This window comes from Bidens hawaiensis, unplaced genomic scaffold, assembly GCF_021521415.1.
Source record: "Bidens hawaiensis isolate Kalapana, Puna unplaced genomic scaffold, B.hawaiensis_p1.1 tig00075270_1, whole genome shotgun sequence".
NCBI lineage: Eukaryota > Viridiplantae > Streptophyta > Magnoliopsida > Asterales > Asteraceae > Bidens > Bidens hawaiensis.
Genome location: NW_027503059.1, coordinates 33,203 through 54,473, shown reverse-complemented (window position 1 = coordinate 54,473; position 21,271 = coordinate 33,203). Strand labels below are relative to the sequence as shown.

At 36.3% G+C, this 21,271-nt stretch overlaps 1 protein-coding gene across 1 annotated transcript; it reads left to right on the top strand.

Annotated features, from left to right (window-relative positions):
* Positions 1-12,327: 12,327 nt before the first annotated feature.
* On the top strand, positions 12,328-15,633 carry LOC143606541 (protein IQ-DOMAIN 6-like). The gene is made up of 5 exons (XM_077082283.1): positions 12,328-12,384; positions 12,460-12,687; positions 14,306-14,533; positions 14,611-14,724; positions 14,816-15,633. Exons 1-5 carry the CDS (start codon positions 12,328-12,330, stop codon positions 15,503-15,505), a joined length of 1,317 nt encoding a protein of 438 aa, XP_076938398.1. The 3' UTR covers positions 15,506-15,633.
* Positions 15,634-21,271: the final 5,638 nt, after the last annotated feature.

Below are 21,271 nucleotides of genomic sequence, written 5' to 3'. Positions count from 1 at the left end.
TAATTTTTCCATTAAGAAAGGCAAATTTAACATCCAATTGAAACACTTTAATATTATTTAAAGCAGCATAGGCTAGACAGATTCTGATAGCTTCTAGCCTTGCCACTGGTGTAAACACTTCCTCAAAATCAATTCCTTCCTCTTGTAGGCAGCCTAGTGCAACTATTCTTGCCTTGTTCTTTAAAACAATCCATCTTTCATCCCTCTTGTTCCTAAAAACCTATTAGTTGCAGTGGCATACTTGTTTCTTGGCTTATCTACAAGTTCCCACACTTGCAGATCTCTGAATTGAGCCAACTCCTCTTGCATTGCTTCTACCCAACTATTGTCTTTTAAGGCTTGAACAATGTTCTTGGGTTCAACTTGGGATAGGAAGCAGGAGTACAAATAGATGTTTGCAGATTCAGATGCACTTCTGGTAACTCTTTCATTGATATCCCAGTGATGTTTTCAGGTGGATGATTTCTTTCAACAAAGGAAGTTTGCACAATTATATCAGTAGACACATTAGAATCAAGATTTGTGTCATTGAGATCAGGTTCCTCAATGATCAAATCTGTAGTTGCATTATGAAATTTAGTTGAATCTTCATCAAACTATTGTGAAGATGAAGCAACATTGTTTCCAATATTCAAACTTTGAAACAAAGTCTCAAAGTCTGGTTGTCTTTCATTTTGATCTTGAACAAACAAGTCATCATGTTGCCCTTCATTGTTGACAGCTTGCTCTTGATCATTTTGAACATTTGTTTGCTCATCATTCATGATAGGTTGTTCTTGAACATGTGATTGCTCAAGATTGTCATTTTGTTCATCATCTTCTTCATGATCAGAGGAAGACTTGTTAAAGGAATATTCAGCATTTTTGTTTGAGACTCTTGACCACAACTTGTCCAAATCAATATTCTTTTCTAACTTTTCTTCTTGGACACTTGTTCTCTACAAATTTTAATCAAAGTCTTCAAGATAAATCTTGAAAGACTTGATTAACTTCTCAAGATCAAATAACTAGGATGCTCCATCAACTGTATTGAACTGATTTTCATTGAATATCACATCAGAAGATTCAATCACACTCAAGTGATCCTTCACATATACTCTGTAAAACTTTGAGTGTGTGGAGTATCCAATAAAGAAACAGTCTAAAGATTTTGATTGAAACTTGTTCAAGTAGTCTTTAGTATTCAATAATTAGTATTTGCATCCAAAAGGCTTGAGAACTTGATGTAGGGCTTTCTTTTGAACAAAATCTCATAAGGAGTCTTGTCTTGGCTTTTGTTGAGAAGTACCCTGTTCTGAACATAGCATGCGGTGTTGATTGCTTCGGCCCAAAAAGTAAATGGCAAATAAGCATCTGCTAACATGGTTCTTGCAGCTTCAATGAGTGTACAGTTTCATCTTTCAGCTACACCATTTTATTCGGGAGTTCTAGGAGCATTGAATTGTTGTAGAATTCCTTTTGCAAGGCAGAAATCAGTCATTACCCCATTCTTGAACTCAGTACCATTGGTACTTCTCATCACTTTCACCCTAACATCCAATTGGTTCTCCATCCTTGTAACACAATTCTTGATCAAATTAGCAGCTTCATCTTTGGAGTTTAGGAAATAAACCCAAGTGTATCTTAAAAAATCATCAATGATCACTAAGCAATACCTTTTCTTCCCTATAATAGGAAACTCACAGGACCAAAATTTTCAATTAAGTTCAAAAGTTTTGCTTTATGTGATGACTTATGCTGCTTACCCTTCAAGAAATGCATTTGTCATCAAGCATGAATTCCCTTGTAGGTAAATCATTTACATGTTCACCTTTAACAAGTTTGTTCATGTTCTTTAAATTAACATGACAAAGCTTTCTATGCCACAATTTAGTCTCATTTTCAGTGGCTTTTGAAACAAAACAAGTTCCACCCCTAGAAATTTCATCCTTCATCTTCAATTCATACAGGTTACCATTTCTAGGAGCCATCATCATAATCATATCTGGAGGAATCATAAATTCAGGTTTGAGAATGAAACAGTGAGAATCACAAAATCCAACCTTATAACGTTATTGCAATCCTTCCACATAAAACACATCGTCAAATGACACTATGCCATTAGTCAGAATATCTTTCCCCACTATATTCCCTCCATTTTCATCACTCCCAAAAGCAACAGGTCCTTCAAATTTTTCTTCATAATTCACTAGAGACCTCTTGTCACATGTCATGTTCCTGGAACATCCACTGTCCAAATACCATACATAATTGATTTGTGTGGACGGTTCATGCACAAATTAAAGAAAATTAATCAGTTAAGTGATGAAGTACAAGCTACATTAGCTTGAAAATCATCAATGACATGAACAGGTGTTGCATTGGGTTTGGGGTCTCCATACACAACTTCACAAGAGTCATCAGATTCATAGCCAGTTTCATATGATCTATTCACATATGGAACAATACTCTTGCATTCAATGACATAATATCTCTTCACACTGGTTTCATTTGTTTAAGAAGTCACAGGTGTCTCCCTTGTCACTACAGTCTCGCTTTTTGGTTTCCAAAGGAATCCTTGGTGCTCAAACCCATGTTTCAACAAAAACTTTTCATCTTCATTCAACTCCCTTGATTTATTCCTCCTAACCATCTCTTTCTTAACCTTCACTTCACTTTCTGTTGGCTTCTCATTATCAACAGATTTCTCCTTCTTAACAGCCTTTACAGGGTTTATTCTGATTGGTTGTTTAATTTTTGGAACCTTCTTCTCTTCAAAAACTGTTTTCTCTTTCTTGACAACAATCTCAGTTTTCTTGATTACTTCATTTCCCCTGTCAGTTTCAACATATGGCTTTTTTTTCCTTTTACCAAGTACTCTTCATATTTCTTCTTGTAAATACCAAAATCTTGCCCAAACTTGGTAGTATCTGGAACATGAAATGGTTTGAATGTAAATCTTTCATGACAAGAATCAGTATGATGTCCATATACATCACAATGCTTGCACCAAACCTTTCCTTTAAAACTCTCACTTTTTTCCCCTTCTTAAATCTTTCACTTGGTCTTAGGGGTTCAACTCCAATGGTCCTTTGATTCTTGAGCCCATCAAAGTCCACTAAGAAAGGCACAAATTCCTTAATCTTGATATCTTGTCTTTCAGTTGAGCTTTTGACAAAAGTTATTCTTTCCAGATTGATTGGCACAACATCTGAGTTGTTTCTAAACCTTGATTGCCTTCTTTCATATTCTTCAACAGTCTCAACTTCTCCAATATCAAAGAGTTATTGATTTGAGAAAATAGGCATAAACTGATCAAGTGTCTTCAGTCTTTTTCTTTTTCTTTATCTTTTTCTCCTTAAATGCATATTTTCTTGGAGGTCTCATAGCATTATATTTACCCTTTGATCCACCACATATGTCAAATGACACATGTTCCATTCTCATCTATTCATGATGTTTTCTCATCTTGGGTTTGATCTTTGGTAACATAGGAATCTTGCTTGGTGGGCTTGACTTGCCTTTACCTTTGTCCTTTGAGTCACTTTCAATTGAGCATTGATCACTTGAGTCACTCAAGTCATCTCTGTTCAAGCAGTTGTCATCAAAGTCATCTTCTGAAACTTGAATACCAACAGAAGTTTCACAATTCTTCTCTTCCTTCAACACAAACTCACCTTTATCACTCACTTCAACCCTTTCATAATTTTCAATAAACTCTTTCTTTTCCTTAAACACCTCTCTAAATTGATCAAGGTAAGCTTCTCTCTTCTCCTTATCAATCTTCAATGAGTAATTGACACTGAAATGTGGAGGTACAGTCTTCTATTTATCTTCTTCCTTGATCTTGTTAAGTTTTCCACAAATGTTTCCTGTTGAGACTAGATTTTTCAAGAAATCAATCTCAACCTGAAGTGTAGCATTCTTCAACTTTTCATCCAGAAACATCTTCTTCAGCCCTTCAACTTCAGTGATACATCTTGATTGGACCATGTAACTATCCATATAGTCTTGTTCTAGACTCTTATATCTCTCTTCATAGATTAGGTCACTTGCCTCATACACATTTACAATGCTTTGTTTATTGACGCATTCTTTTTGTAGCTTATTCACTGTCATTCTCAAGAATTCATTTAATTCAAGTATTTCAAGCTTGGAAAGATATGAATGTACCTGAGATTAAAATATTCAGCTTCATTCTTCATTTTGGCCATGAATGCAACATTTTCTTTCTCTATCTCACTTGCATGATTGCTCCAGTCAAAATTTCCTTCTTGTTCAGCAGCAAGTGCAACATTTCCTTGATTTCTGGGCTGGTTGGTGTCTCTATTGGGGTTTACAGGAGCTTGTGGAGGGTTTTGATTTGTTCTTTGAAAGTTCTGGTTTTGGGGAACAACTTGCTGGTGATTCCGTTGTTGTTGGTTGTTGTTGAAATTTCTTTGCTGGCCTTGGTTTTGGTTTTGATATTGGTACTGGTTTCTTGATGGAGCAAACTGATTGTTTTGGAAGTTTCTTGGTTGATTACATTCCCTAGCAATGTGTCCCGGCAATTGACAGTTGCAAATTGCCTTTGATTTATCAAATCCAATCATGTCATTAAGACCAGACCCAAGGGATCTTCCAGTTCTGTTGAAAAATCTTTTGTTTCTCAAGGCTAGCATAGCAGCTTGCCATTTCAAGGCCATGTCTTCAAGGTCATCTGCATCAATTTGCTCTAAGTCTTCTTCGACCACACTGGTGAGAATCAAATTTTTGGCAACAAAGGCATTATATGACTCTGTAAAAATAGAGTATAAGGCATGATATTCACTTCCTTGATTGACATGTCCACCACCAATAGGAGCATGTCCACTGGACAAAGAAGCAGTATCATGATCATCAATCAATTAGACATTAAACCTGGATTGTCAACCTTGATTGTTCACATTTCCAGCAACAAAACTTCTTGGTGTGTCACCCCCATAATCACTTGGTTCTTCAATGATAGGCACATGTTGCAGATTCTTGGTAGACAGATTACCCATTGGTTCTATTAGAGCATTGGTCACCTGGAAACTTGGTTTATCTTTTTTTATCATGTTATTTTCGATCATATCATGCTCTGCTGCTTGAAGAAAACAAATCACATCATCTAGTTTCAACTGAGGGAAATTTTCTTCCTATTTGATGAATTTACTTGCAGTGTACCATTCACTAGAAAGAGATGACAATAGCTTCTTGGTCATGTCATAATCAGAGATAGCCAAATTAGTTGTCCTGATTTCATTAGAAATTGTCATAAATATCCGTAGCACAGATCTTAGCTTCTTTCCCTCTTTGAACTTGAAACGATCAAGATCAGACTTTAAACGATCTTTCTTTATGTTCTTTAGCTCTGTGTTGCCTTCAAAAATTTCAACAAGAGCATCCCACATAGCTTTGGTTGTGGTATGATGAGCCACACTAGTTAGGATTTTTCATGACAAGCCCAACTTAATCATTGCTAGAGCTCTATCATCTTTCTTCTTCATTCTTGCCTCAACAGTAGGATTGCTTCCCGTTCCATCCGGCACATAGGGTCCGTTCTTGATGGAGTTCCACATCTCAACATCATTGTAGCAAACAACAGCTTCGAACAATACCTTCCACTTAATGTAGTTCTCCTATCCATACAATCTAGGTATCTTATTAGTAGACACCTCTTGCTCGTCCATAGACATCTTTTTGGTATTTTTGAAATATTTTTGAAATAAGGAAAACTTAATAAACATAAACAAAAACCTTAAACTCTTTTGAAAAATAATCGGATCTGCGGTCAAAAACCTGAGATCTGACATGTCTTAATGGATTAGAGCAAGATTTATAACAAAGAGACAAACTTTAAGAAAGATCTGAGTATAAGAACACTTTTAAACCTCACAAATATTGTAGATCTGGAAAAATGAAGAAAATGATAGCTGACGTCACAAATCAATGGAACAATTGTCAGCTGACGTCACTCTTCATCTTCAATCAGCAATATTCAGCAACAATTCTTCACAGAACTAGCAGACTCAGCTCTGATACCACTTGTCGGTCCCACTCTATCACTAGGATCACTCACTATAACACTGTCGTAACCAAACACCTAGGTGTTGACAAGAAGGTTAACGACGGCTACTATTTCGTGAAGAACACTAGAGTATTAATGGTGGAAACACTAACACTCTAATTGTTGCACACTGAACACTAAAGTAAGAAACACAACCAACAACTCAAAAGATTTCCATTTAGTAATACGAAGGTTACAAACGAAAATCAATTAGGGTATAAAGGTGGAATGTCAGGATCTTTAGCAGATTTCCGTGCACGATATGGTCTGCCGTCAATCACAATATTCACGAGTGTCAGTTGTTCAGTGTTGTCATAGGCGTGTCCTAAAATATTCCTTTATAGGCCTAGCCCTGACATCTGGCATTCCACTTTTAGAAACACTAATCACTGGAACATAATTAAACGTATTATAATAAATGCTAAGTGTAAAACAGGTCTTTGGAAAAGCTTTGCAGCATGTTTCTTTGTCGAGCTGACCTGGTAACCATGTGTGTACTGGGAAACAGTACTCCGGGTAGACTTTACTTAGAATATTTTCCTTAGAATATATTCACCTAGTAGACTTCAATTGTATTGACCATATCAAACTTTACTCGATATAGTTCCACTAGCAAACTTTTTCTTTGGGAATCCCTTCAACCCTTTGTTAAAATTAACTTATTGAACAAATCAAAGTGTGCTGGTAACACTGTAGCCTGCTCAAAGTTGAACCTTTCTCGGCGGAACTCTTTAAGTTATTTCTTGATCAACTTCCTTCAAGATTGCTGGAAACACTTCTTATTAAGAATAAACCTTGCTAGATTTGGTTTTAGCTTGGTTTTAGTCAAGAGTTTGCTAGGAAACAAAACTTGCTTGACTTAGAAGAACAATCTTGCTAGACAAAGTGAACTTTGCTTAGTTTAATACTTAAGAGAAATGCTAGAAGATAACCTTGCTGGAAAAGCAAAATACCTTGCTAGGATAAGTAAAAGCTTGCTGGGAAGCCTGAGCTTGCTCGATTTCCATACTTGTTTTCAGAGAGGTTGACAAGTTTCCATTCTTCTTCTGGACTTTTCACATCCCAACATTCCTATCTTAATCCATACGGTTTACTTTATCCGTAATATTAAATATTCTATTACTTAAAGTTTAGATATTTTTCAGTCAAGTATATATTTTGTTGTAACTGAAGGTCTTGTAATAAGATTGATATTTCTATGGGTACTTGTAGATTACCAGGAAGATATGTCAGTTGACTTCCATATGGCAAATTAAGAACTGTCGGTTGTCCTTGACTGAAAAGGCTTGTATAATAACTGTTATTACTGGCCATGCCCGATGGCTCAGATTCAAGTGCAGTGATGGAATGTTTAGCTACTTGGCGTATATGCCTAAAGTAGTTTCTATAAGACATTGGTACAGATTATGTTTAGGGATATGTAAACTTTCAGTCTTTGCATATCCCTACTTATTCAACAAGTAGTTAAAGCATAGGTACTAATACATTAATACCTAATTCGTTGAAACCGATGGCTCTATTTATAAGATTGATATCTATCTTTGATCAAAGCCTATGTATAATTAAATACCTAATTCCCTAAGATCGATGGCTCTTAAACCAACTTGTCACACCCCGGCTTAGGGCCTAGGCGTGTGACCAATAATTGGTACATGTTTTGTAAATACATCAGAGTTGCGTTTTATTTTAGCGGAAGACTTTATGATAATAAAATATTAACTTTATTTGAAAACCTCTCGGATAAAAAGTACCCAAGTGTTTGATTTATAAATCATGTTTTAAATCTTGTTTATAATATTTTAATAATTTAAAACTGGGTTATCTCTACCTTGCGAGCATCTAACTCCATGAATGACTATAACTCCTTGCTACCTGTGCTAATATGTTTCCCTGAAATGTAGGGCAAAAATACGTCAGCGATATGCTGGTGAATCGTTGACTCTAAAAATATGTAAATTACCATTATAATACAAATATAGTTTTCTTTACAAGCTCAGCTGAAATATTTATACTTCCGGTATTTGTACCACTGCCCTACACATCCAAAAGTTCTCTAAGCCACGTAGCCCCTAATGGAGAACTTGTTATGATTGTTAGACCGCGACCACGTAGCCATTGTCTATCTAGGTTGAACAACTTTGTTTGGATCCAGACACATGTGTAATCGGTCTGAGTTGCTTTTATATTCTATCTTGTATTATAACTTTTTAGTGATCATATAATCTCATGTAAACGTTGACTGATTCTTTAAGATAAACAACCAGTTCATCCTATCGAGTATAAATATGTTTTGACTGTTTGTAAGGGTTAACGTATTCACCTGTGATTGTATGTTCTGAATGATGTGGTGATCTCGTTTAAAAACCTTTATGAATGAATGATGATTAACCTATAATAAATAGGTTTATATATAAATATCTGGATCGTCTCTTGATACAGCTAGAGACCTTTAGTCTGGTTTTGATAGCTTTAAACCTTGATTAATTATTTGTTTGAATAAAATATTTAGACCTACAAACTATGTGTGTGTGAATGAGTATGTTTTAATGTGTGGGGAATAAGGTGCTGATCACCCCTATTCATAAGCTGATTTTGTAACCCATCGGGATACGCGATGGGTCTTGGTAATCTCGTCGCGTATGGCGACGCCGTATATTTTCTTCCGCCATGCCACATGCTGACACGTAGTTTGCTGAGTCATCAAGGTCCATTGCGTATCGCGATGACCTTCGTTATGAGCTCTTCGCGATGGCATGCTAGGCTAAATTTTCACTTTTTGTCCCCCGTCGTTAGTAACTTGTCATGTCTAGGTCTTGTTACCATTTTCCAAAAATACTAAGGCGGCTCGCAATGATGCGAGCGTGCGAAGTGCGCCATCAAAGTGCCACATTGCGTCCATCGCCCGATCCTGTGCGCGTGCGCGTCGGGTGCTCCGCACCCTCCGCTAGTACCACTGGGTGCAATATTACTATGGAAATTTATCTTTTTATAAAGAGCTTTCAAATCTTTACCACTTTCCCTATGGGCTGAATTATATATTCCTTATTTATACCCATGTGGAACGCTCCCACTTTCTTCCATTCATCCATATGGGATGGATTTTCCTTTTCCATATCTTAAACATGGATTGAACGTATTTATGGAATATTTGTATTTCTTTTTGAAATAATTTTATTTCCTTATTTAATTTTCACATCACTTATTTTGGATGAATAATTTTGATCATTCAACCTTACTAAGTTGTCAAATTTGGACCAAAATTATAGGGATATTAAAAGTTTTTTCGTTTAAATGTATAATATACGTTTATGTAACTCTATAGAATTAATTTATCATTTTATTGTTTAAAAATCAATTAGTAACTTGTAATAATATTTAAATTGATTACGTTCTTACACTTATATCAGATTGATATAAAATGTATTCAACGCCTTCTCAATCTCAAATCCGTTATAAACCCTTACAATTTTTTCTTTTTTCATTTATGTTGTTAGGTAATTATTTAATCATACTTTTATAATTAGAACTTATCGTTGAGACTTCCCAAGGTAATAACTAACGCGTTCAATTTAACCGCTTTCTAGTTACCGCTGTTTCGTCACCGTCTACCTTATTCTTTAAGGTGAGTAATCACGTCTCATTTTTTCTTTATTTTTGGGGGCATTATGCGTACTAAACTATTATTATTTACAATTTTATACTCAAACACAACTCTCTTATTTGTGTGGTTGTGATACGCTCGATTAACTATTTGCTATATGAATTATATGTTTACTACTTTCGTGGTTAGTTGGTATCTCATCCTGATCCCATCCTCATAGTATGACCATATTCCGCCGGAGTAATACAACACTGTATGGCTCAAGGGGAAATTGCACTTTTATTTTATGTTGTTATTGGTTGCGAATTCGTCCGAGTAGACATGTCCGAAATCTAGTGGCATGATCGAAAAAGCACATATATTTATTTATGTTAATCGATGTTATTTACCTATGCAAGGAATTGTTTACTTCTCATCACTACTATTATTATTATAATTATACTAAATCATGGTTACTCGCTCAACATGTGTTGATGACAAATTATTTTTATGCATAATGCAGGTTGTTATAAGAAATTATTTGAAGTGAAAACATAGACTTGGACACTAGGCTAAAAAATTATAAGTTTAAATGTTGTATTTATTTCGTTTCCATTTGAATTGTTTGTGTACGATTTTTGTGAATAAATAAATTTAGATATTGACATTTATTATTATTTTAGTGTATTTGAGCTATGATGCAAATATTGTCGTGCCCGACATGGTCCGCCTGTAAATTATCGATTAATCGCCGATGTTCGATGACATTATTGACAAGATTGAGATCACCAATATTCGTTGACATCGTCCGCGGGATTGAGCCAACTTAATAATTTTATCCGAATGGGGAACAATTAAACTACGGGTACTACTTAGTTGATAGCATTTACAACAAATGGGCGAGACTTGCTCAAATACATCTCCAAGTGAAGACAAATGAAATTACTTTACGAAGAACCAAGAATCGAAAGAAAAAAAATATTGAAATGGCGTTTGGAATTCCAAAGAAAAAAAATCATTTGATGGCGAACCCAATACAGTTTTGGACAAGAGAGAAAATAATATATGTCGTCTATACTTGTCTAATTCTACATAACATGATCCTGGAGGACCAATGTATGGCTATATGTAAAAACTACTAATGTGATGGATGACCCACGACCAAAATCGACAATCACTGATCAAGAAACACTCCAAAACGTACGAGATATCAAGAACTTTGAGGTACAAATACCTCCATCATGAGTTGGTCGAACGTTTGTGGGTTGGACGACCAGATTATCTTGTGTTAGGCTAGTATTATTTGTTGGTTGTAATACTTTATTTTTAACGTATTTTTTTTTCTAATATTATTTTACAAATTTAAAAAGGAAAAAAAAAGTTGAATGAGAAATTGTTGAAGTGCCTGCTTACTCGAACCACAACAGTCTTAGGTGGTTTCAACAAAGACTTTATCCGGTACATAATTAACATCTAGTCAACGTGAAAAAAAACAATATTAATGGATGTCTCCATGTTGTAGCTTAAATCACAACACAATCTTATTTATTCAACGGAGTCTAACTTTATTGCCAATAATTTATAGTTGTTAAAGTTCTACCAACCGTTTCTTTCACGACTTGTTGTCTTTAACGCGCGTCTTTAACAACCTAATAGTTTCTAACGTGTCTTTCACGACCTGTTAGCATCTAATGTGTATTTCACGACATGTTTGACCTATTAATTGTTTTTTTAATATTACATTATTATAATTAATTTTATCCATATTTGTTTTTTCTCTTAGAACTTGTAATAATTTAGATATAATTTCGAATATGTCGCTGAGACTTGTTTATTTTTTCTACATATTGTCATATATATATTACTCAAAACCGGGTGTCAAATTGATATCAAAATGTCCAATAAATGTTTAATAAAATTTGACCAAACTCGTTTTAAGTAAATTTTTTGTCAACGCGTAGATAAAAATAAACACGTTTCAACGGTATATTTGGAACTTTATAAAACTTTGTGTATTACAAGTCATTAAAAAACCAAATATGAGCGTTAGTAAGGAATATTTTTTAAAACTTTTATTTATGAGAAAAAAAATAAAATCTCTGGACATTTTGAGGTGAATTCTTAGCAAACCTTTTCTTAATTTGTCCATAGACAAAGTTCATAGGGGGGATATAGATTGCCGACAAAGAAGAAGATAGGATTTACTTGTTTAATTAATTACCTTTTGCATTTAAGTAAAAAGCATAGATAGGTCATAACGTTTGGTCAAATAACATTAAGGTGTCTCACCAAAATCAAATGAAAAAAATGAAATTATGAGTTAAAAGTGAATGCAACATTTGAAAAGAAACAACGATTTTAATTTTTAACCGGAAAGGTGAAAATAATGTTTCAAAACCCACACCCCGATTTAAAACTTTTAGGTCCATGTAACCTTTTTATGATACCGACAAGAGTCTCGTCTCACATCTTTTCATGACTGTTCAAATGGCACTTTCGTAGTTAAACCCAACTCCAGACGTATTTAATGTCCCTCCATGAGCGGGAATCAATCACGATATTAATTTCACTGGTTGCCCGTTAGTTTTCAAATTTCAAACACTAGAAGACAAATACATTAGAGTTCACATTTGACATAATAATAATAATAATAACATATTCTCTCTTTGTTTGTTTTGTCATAACAAAATATTCTCTTATGGGTGCTTCAGGAAAATGGATGAAAGCTTTAATTTCAAAGAAATCCTCGGATCAGGTAGGTGATGTTAGAGTTAAATAAATCATTATGATTTTGGTAAGATGGTTCTGATTTGGGTTTGGTTTGGTTTAGGAGAAATCTGGGAAGAGTGGGTCGAAATGGAAGTTATGGAGGAGCTCATCGGGCGATGGTTGGAAGGGGTTTAGAGGGAATTACAGGTCGGATGGGTCGGATTCGTCTTCGGTTGATGTCTTTTCTGCTGCGGTTGCTACGCTTGTCCGGGCTCAACCCAAGGATTTCAAAGCTGTGAGACAAGAGTGGGCGGCCATTCGGATCCAAACCGCCTTTCGTGGCTTTTTGGTAATTCTTCTTCCTTTTTTTCTTTTTTATGAAATGTTCTTCACTTATGTACTCCCCCTTTTATAAAAACTCGTCCTCGAGTTTTGTCTCCAGCATGAAGCCTCCCGAATCAAAAGGAACATCCACCCGATTTTGAATTATTATTATTATTATTATAATTATCACAACTCTCCTAAAAAAATCCCGCTTCACCGATCGCCTTGCCAACTCTAGACTTATACCACCCGGGTCAAATGAAGCATTGAACCATCTCTTCACTTGTATCATTTTTTTGTAACAAATAGTTGGTTCAATAAAACTGAGTCGGGCAGATCCAAAACGAATTTGGATACCCACCATATCATGGGCAATAAAATAATAATCCTTTTGATGTACCTCCACATTTGACAATGATGAAAAAGTGTCACTATTTTTGGTAATCTTATCCACAATTTTAGAAAGCCCACTAATTTTTCAATTTGAAAATTCAAATTTAAAGGAGATATCAAATATTGTGAAGATAAGTTCAAATCCTCCTTGATTTCCGATTTCATAGTAGGACTTTCCCTAATACGTTAATCAATTCCAACCAGCTCAACGCCTCCATGTATCAATGAATTGGCATCGACAAGAACTGCATTTTCACCCATGTGCACCATAACATCACTGTTGACCACTGTTACACCATCTGAGACCACCGGATTACCAAGGACCTTTTACAAAAACAAACATTCTTCTTCGTCGACGTTACTCTCGTCTTCATCAAACATGGGTTTGTCTTCCGATAAACACTCTTCCTGTTGGATCGCTTCATAGAACCGTGGTGGGTGATAGTGAAACGGATGCTGCTCTTCGTCGTCACCTTCGTCCCAGACGACAGTGCTCGACTCGGTTTCCGCTTTGCGCATCTCCCCTTTCAACTCGAGATCTCGGATCCTCTGTTGGAGCCGCTTGATCTCTTGTTGTATTTCAAGATCTCGGACTCGTTTTCGGAGCCGTTTGATCATCTTAAGATCCCGTGGGTCGGAATTGACTCCGTCGCTGCCTCGATCGGCGACTCTGCGAGTAGGGCGTCGATCTTCACCACGAGCACGTGAACCGCCAATGTTCTTGTCGATGCCTCGCTCGGCGACTCTTCGAACAAGAAAATACTCGCCTTCACGTAGAGCCATTTGAACAACCAAAGCTCTGATACCAAATGATGCTGATTCCACGACTTTACTCAAATGGCTCAAGAACAATTGATCATAATCAAAATAACCCGAACCGAAATATTCGGTGACAAGCTTCACGCTTACAATTAACTTTTGTTAAACATAAACAACTGAGTAAACAAAAGACATAACAACCTTATTAATAAATAAAAACAAACTTATGAGCCGGGCCAACTAATGGACCGGATGCTCCTGCATCACAAACCAACTCCAGTCAAAAACGAGCTTTGTTTATGGAGCTTGAGCTGGCTCATGACCTTATAACTTTCATTAATTTTGTTAATGAAAAAGTATATTGTATGAATTTATTATTAAAGTAATTTAATAGTACGTACGTATTGTGTTATTTATAAAGTTATATTTATGATTAGGATATATATATAATTGTTACAGTTTGTGAATGATATGATTTGATTTCGACTCAGGCGAGACGCGCATTAAGAGCTTTGAAAGGAGTGGTACGGATTCAAGCTTTGGTTAGAGGGCGTCAGGTCAGGAAACAAGCGGCCGTGACCCTGCGGTGCATGCAGGCACTGGTTAGGGTCCAAGCCAGGGTCAGGGCTCGTCGAGTTCGCATGTCCATTGAAGGTCAAGCGGTTCAAAACATGCTCAATGAACGGCGCACACAAGCCGAGCTCTTGAAAGAAGCTGAGGTATGAATAATCAATGGTTAAACCTATATTAGATAAAATTGTTATAATATTGAGATTCAAATTTTTAAAAAATGTAGGAAGGATGGTGTGATCATCGAGGAACATTGCAAGAGGTTAAAGCCAAGATTCAAATGCGGCAAGAAGGCGCATTTAAACGTGAACGAGCACTCGCGTATGATCTTGCTCAGAAGGTATACAAATATGATTTTGGATGTTCTATGTAATGCATTATACCTTGCCATTAAATGAAATTATAATGGTTTTACTTCGGTCAACATGTAGCAAAAAAAGTCAAACCCTGGATTTGACTCAAAAACAACCGGTTCGTTAACATCGGTCAAGAGCCAACAGTTCGACACAAACAATTCGGGTTGGAGTTGGTTAGAGCGGTGGATGTCCGCTAAGCCATGGGAGAATCAGCTTATGGAACAGGGACAAACCGGCCCGTTGGAAACCACTCCACCCCCATCCAAGATTTACGCAGAGAGCCAAGAACTTAGCAAGAAGTCAACAGAAACCGAGTCTGTCAAAGCCAAACGAAACCACATGACCACTAGAATATCCGCAAAACCCCCTCCAGTCGCTGGTCAGCGCACTCGGTCAACATCTAGCCCGAGTTCCGAGCTTGTTAATGACGAGAGCTCGGGTTCATCATCGTTGTGCACATCCACCACAACTCCACCCTCCATTGACCGAACTTGTCAAAAAGTCAACAATAACAGCAACAATTACTATAAACCGAGTTATATGTGCTTGACCGAGTCAACAAAGGCAAAGCAAAGAAACCCATCTCCAAGAATTTACAGGCAGTCCATGGATGACTTTCAGTTTCTTAAAAACTCGGGGGTGTTGTGCAGCGTTGACTCGAATGGAAGCAACAGTTCGGACCCATCTTCGATTAGTTTGTTGGTGGCTAGACCTCAAATGGAGAAGAGTTCAATGAATTTGAGGAACAGGAGGTGTTATGCTTGAGTTTGTTGGTATGTTCAACAGCTTGTTGTACTTTTTAATTATTATTATGCTTGTGTAAAGTTGTGTAAGGTGTGTAATTGGAGTTGTGTGATGTTTCTGTTTTTCGAGTCGTTTGTTTAAATAATTTCTTTTTTATGAATTTTTGTTTGCTGGTTGATCAAAGTGTAGTGTTTCTTTTATTCAGACCATGGTCCACCCTTTAAAAACCTAAACCGAAAAGGATGTAACCTATAATCAGTTAAGGATGTAACCTAAAACGATTGGAGATTCGTTCTCCTAACTTCAAATTTATTTACATTTTCACTTAAAATTAGTGTGTTCAATCTATATAAATGAAAAATAAACATCCTATGTGTCGTCATGTGCTTGCTCCCCTTTTTTTTGGAGTCATCAAATTTGTTTTATTTTTAAATGGAGGCTTTTCATTTATTTTCCCTGAATTCACGGGTATGGATTTTACCAAACCCAGATATTCCTTAAACGGGTTATAACATCTTATTAAATTAAAAATTATTCTTATCAAATTATTAATATGAAAATCCTATAAAATATGTTATACTAAACATTATTATATGATTTTTTTTCAAAAAATATTACTTATTATTAATAAACAATTTTATAGTAAAAAAAAATAAACGGGTCTTGAGTCTTACCAAATTCTGATAACTTTTAAACCGGGTTATAACATCTTAGTTATTTATGAAAACTTTTTATTATCAAACTTTAAGTATATTGTTAATTTCATTACAATAAATGAATTTAAACCCAAAAAAGTAAATAAATGTTAAAAACGAGTAATGTAAAAAAGTTATCTCCAGTTCGATCCTGAGGGCAACCGAGTTTTACCACCAGTGGGCTTTCGGACTGGTGGGTTTTCCCCGGATCTGGAGATAACTTGGCCAGCTGGCGGTGACATTTAGCATTGGGTCACCTCGTACAGAGTACATATGCATTCTATGTTCGTTGGTCGTTTAAAAAAAATAGAAAAACATTAAAAAATAAAATTTATATGGTGCTACAAGAGTTTTTCAAAGGCTTAGGATCCTTCCACACCATTTGTGATCCTCACACACCATTTTTTCCCTATACGACTAGTATATGGCTATATGGTCGTATAACACATGAATCGTGTCAGTTTGTGTCTGATTTTGTCAACCATCGTTTATAGTGCCTCGTATAACTCTATACGGGTCGTATAGGCATATACGACCTACGGGTCGTATAGGCCTATACGGGTCGTATAGGCCTATACGGCATATAGACATTTTTTTTTTGAAAAAAAATTGATATATTATCTGACTTGCACCGTATGTTTTTTTACCAATTTTAAACATTCTTCTTTTCGACCATTTCATGTGTTGTTTCACTTATATAGAATTATTAAATAACACGTATGGCTAAGTAATTTGTAGTTGTACCACAAGAACATCGTTTAAGACTATATTATGTTACACTTTATAATACTCTATACACAATAATCAATCAATGATTAAGCAAACAAGAAAACATTTGGCCAAAACATAGATAAACATCTGGTTCAGATAAATTAAAATAAAAGTGCACCTGAAAATACATCATGTTTCAACACATGGTCCACATACATAAAAGTAACTAGTTCACCATAAAATACTTGAAGTAACCATCATAAAATCTATCATGTTTTAAGCTTAGAGAACTAAAAATCTGTCTATACGGGTCGTATACATAAAAGTAACTAGTTCACATACATAAAAGTAACTAGTTCACATACATCGTCCACATACATAAAAGTAACTAGTTCACCATAAAATACTTGAAGTAACCATCATAAAATCTATCATGTTTTAAGCTTAGAGAACTAAAAATCTGTCTATACGGGTCGTATAGCACTATACGGATCGTATAGGCTCGTATATTCATTTTCCGTCAGCGATTAACAGTGGTCAAAAGGCAGTCTGAATTTTCTACAAATGTTTATTATACGGTCGTATAATCCCATACGACCGTATAGGTTTTATGGCATGTCAGGGAGAAATACGAGCCACTTAATGCTTATACGACTCGTATAGGTCTATACGGTCGTATAGGCTGCAAAAAGTTATTTTTTTGTCCCATTGTCAGTCATTCGTACCCAATACGGCCGTATAGGCCTATACGAGCCATATAGACATATCTGGTTGGTGTATGAAGATTACATCCCTTTTTCAATAGTTGAGGCTCATCATCATTTGCCACTCTTTCATTATATTGTCAACCCCCTCATTTACTTTATCTCTTGGTTAAACTAGGTCCAATTACCCAATGTCGCGTATATCTTGAGGCCGACGGTTCATTTCTACGAATTAGTCTTTCAATTCAACACCCGCATCTACCGATTACGGCTCAACCGTTTCCCTTTTCCACCATTTCTTCTATCGAACAGACGAGGGAGCTCTATATCCTCCTCATTTTCCACGAAATCATTATTGTTTAAGGGGAAGTTCCGAGCATCAAACGTTGGTGTTTCTAGATCAACCGAAGATAAAGTTTTGGTCCTTTTTGGTCGCCACCTACTTTCGGACGTGACGGGGAGTACAACGTCCCACTTAGGGTGACCACAAAGATGCTTCTAACAATTCATGTATTGGAAGGCGCCTCAGGCACTTTGATACTCATCCAACTCCTTTTCAATGACGTATACATCATTGGCACGCCAGCCCACCCAGTTTTTATGCGTTTGTAAATTGATTGAAAGAGTTGGTATTTGGTGTTTATATCGGTCCACTTTTTTGATATAGAGTCCTTATCCGGGTAGTCTTTTCCTTTGCCCATTAGTTGAAAAAAAGTACCCGAAGTTTTGTCCAAAAAGTGTTGGCACTTTGATAGTTGGCTAACAAAAGTTAGAAAAAAGTTAGTAAACTTTAATATTATTATTAAAAGAAAAAAAATATTACTAAACATTTACATAATTCGGAAATTTTCAAGATCGCGATCCACGATTGTGCAAGTGCATACGTCTTCTCTTGATTTCACGACCAAACTTTTTTTTTCTCCAAGGTTCACCCACGTATTTCTTTTTGTGTGATAGTTTTGCACGTTGGTTCGGCCCGGGTTGTGTCGTCTTGTCTTGGGAACCAAACGGAAACCGACCATGTTCATAGTCGAACCAACTCTAAGGTAGTTGTAACACCGGTGTTTTAGTTGGGCTTATGTAATAGGGTTCATGTAGTTTACCATGTTCCGAAATAAACACCGACTTCATAGTTGGTGGTTGGTTGAGTTGGTTGGGTGGTGCTCGGGAGTGGCTCAGTTGAGTCGGTTTCAATTATGCACATTGGCTAAAACTGAACCTTATGGGGTTGAATTGAATGGATTCATATTGGGTTTGTATTTTTTGTTAAAATTTGAGTAGAGAATTAGTAGTGAATGTGATAGAGACCTATTCGAGATGGCCAATCTCCCGATACACCCGTAGTGTGGGTTAAGCTCCAAGAAGAAGAGAAGAAGAAGAGAAACCAAACTTGAGATAAATTTCTTTATTATTTTTCGTATTCTTTTTCTCAAACAAATATTTGAATTTATATAAAAAAATACATAAAAATAGGAAAATATAAACATTAAGGAAACCTAGTTATAATACAATAAGGAAACTAAATAATAAATCAACTTAATTGATATATTATAATTAAATAATAGTTATGATCGTATTAATTCCTCGCCTCTTCAAATGTTCCTATCCTTAAGAATGGAACGTGTTTTCCATGGTGGCCGCCATTCCCGTGTTCCGATTGTGCACTTGATTGATGTAATGCTGTCCACAGTAGAGCTTCGAGACATAACACCAATTGGACGATTTCCACATACCAAATTCACAGCTTGTGATGAGATCTCAAGTCACTAGAAGGTTGCCAAGGGGTGATAACAATTTCATACCATTTGGAACGCACAATATGCGGATCCACAAATACTTATGCACCCCTAACACTAACAGATGGTGCATATAAGCCTTAGGTGTGTACAATTGGCTCAAAATCATCCCAAGGTATCTTTAACCTTGAATTGTTGTCAACATTTGGTTCGGGTTTTGGAACTAATGTTGTAGGTTTTGGTGTCGATGACGGAATAACAACTATAGAGGTTGGTTGTGGGACAGTTATTGTCGAAGAGGTGCCGAAAATTTTGGCGAGGGCGACGGTAAGGTTAGCGGTGATTTGGATCATGGTGGTAGTGAGAGAGTCAAGTTGAACTTGGCTATGGCAGCTTGTTGAGCAACGATTTAGTTTTGCTGATTAATCAATAGTCGATCGATTTTTTCAACCATGGCCATGATAAGGTCTTCACGCGTCGAAGGAGGCATGAGGATGATCGATGAAAGAACCAAATTGATATAGACCGATTCGAGATGGTCAATCTCCTGATAGACTCGTAGAGTGGGTTAGGCTCCAAGAACAAAAAAGAAGAAGAGAAACCAAACTTGAGACAAATTTTCTTATTATTTTCTTATTTTAATTCTCAAACTTGGATTACAATTTATAGGAAAAGAAAGACATGAAAATGGGAAAAATAAACCAATAACGAAACCTAACTATAATACAATAAGAAAACTAAATAAAAGATAAACTTATTGTTATATTAAACTTAAATAATATTTATGATCATATCAATTCTTCACCCCTTCAAAACGTTCTTGTCCTCAAGAACGGAAAGTGTTTTCCACGGTGGTCCCCATTCGACTCTTCCATCCGCATTTGGTGCAGTCACAACGACCCGCCAAGGTGATCGGCACTTGTGTATTTTCGTGGCATTCGGCTGAATTGCGACGTGATACCATGGTGGGCGCCACTCCCTTCTACCAACTTCACCTTCAAACGATGATTCGGAGTTCCATGCGGGGCGATGGAAGGTTGGGAAAAGTTCTGGTGTTGGCCTTGGTTTATGCGCCGATTTTAGTTTTGATGGGATGTTACCAGCTTGAAGTGGTGCATGATTTGCTGAATTTGGGTTAGAGGTTTTAAGCTTAAATTTGTTCAACGTGGGCATATGTTGCATGGAAAAAAATTACATTGGGTGGTGGTTTTATTTTTGAAGACATTTGGTTTTTCTTTTTGACAAAGAGAGCCAAATGGATAGTCTTTTTGGATGTTGGTATAGATAAGGGTCGTGGTGGTTGTTGGGATGCTGGTTCGGCTAGGTTTTTGTTAATTGTGGAGACGTAGGCCTTGGTTAGTTCGGCTAGTTTTGGTAAGGTTATTGGCGGTGGTATTGTAAGTCCTTTGAACAGATCTTTCAATGTTATATCACCTAATCTCGTGATTAGGCGGACTCTAACACGAGTTGATTCAATATGATGCAAACAAACACAATAAGAACACGATGAATCTACTTCAAAACACGTATATTAAATGTCCGGTGCTTAAGCACAACGAGTTACAAACAGCCAATACTTCACTCGTTTCTCTCTATTACGTCTAGTCTTCTAGTAAACCTAGTTACATGGTTTATTTAGAGACTACATACAAGCCCAACACTACCCAAAAGCCCACCGAGATCCATGTGATATCGGTTTACAATGTAAGCCCAATAACAAAATACAAACAATATTAATAATAGCCCAACAATCTCCCCCTTGGTTTGTATCTTCACTACCAATCGTGTTCAAGTATATTTGCATCCGCTTCCTTGTATGCACCAGCCCTTAAACCTGTACGTATAATCGATCCAACCATTCTTGTGTATTCCTTAGCGGATGGCTCGTACAACGGTTCAGCCATGATTTGAAAATTGCTGAGTTTTAATATCTTTTTCTCC

Bases quoted from the DNA above. Each gene is read 5' to 3' on its own strand.
- LOC143606541 (XM_077082283.1), top strand. From the start codon at position 12,328: ATGGGTGCTTCAGGAAAATGGATGAAAGCTTTAATTTCAAAGAAATCC. The intron at 12,385-12,459 runs GTAGGTGATGTT...GGTTTGGTTTAG, and splicing joins CAAAGAAATCCTCGGATCAG to GAGAAATCTGGGAAGAGTGG. The intron at 14,534-14,610 runs GTATGAATAATC...TAAAAAATGTAG, and splicing joins AGCTCTTGAAAGAAGCTGAG to GAAGGATGGTGTGATCATCG.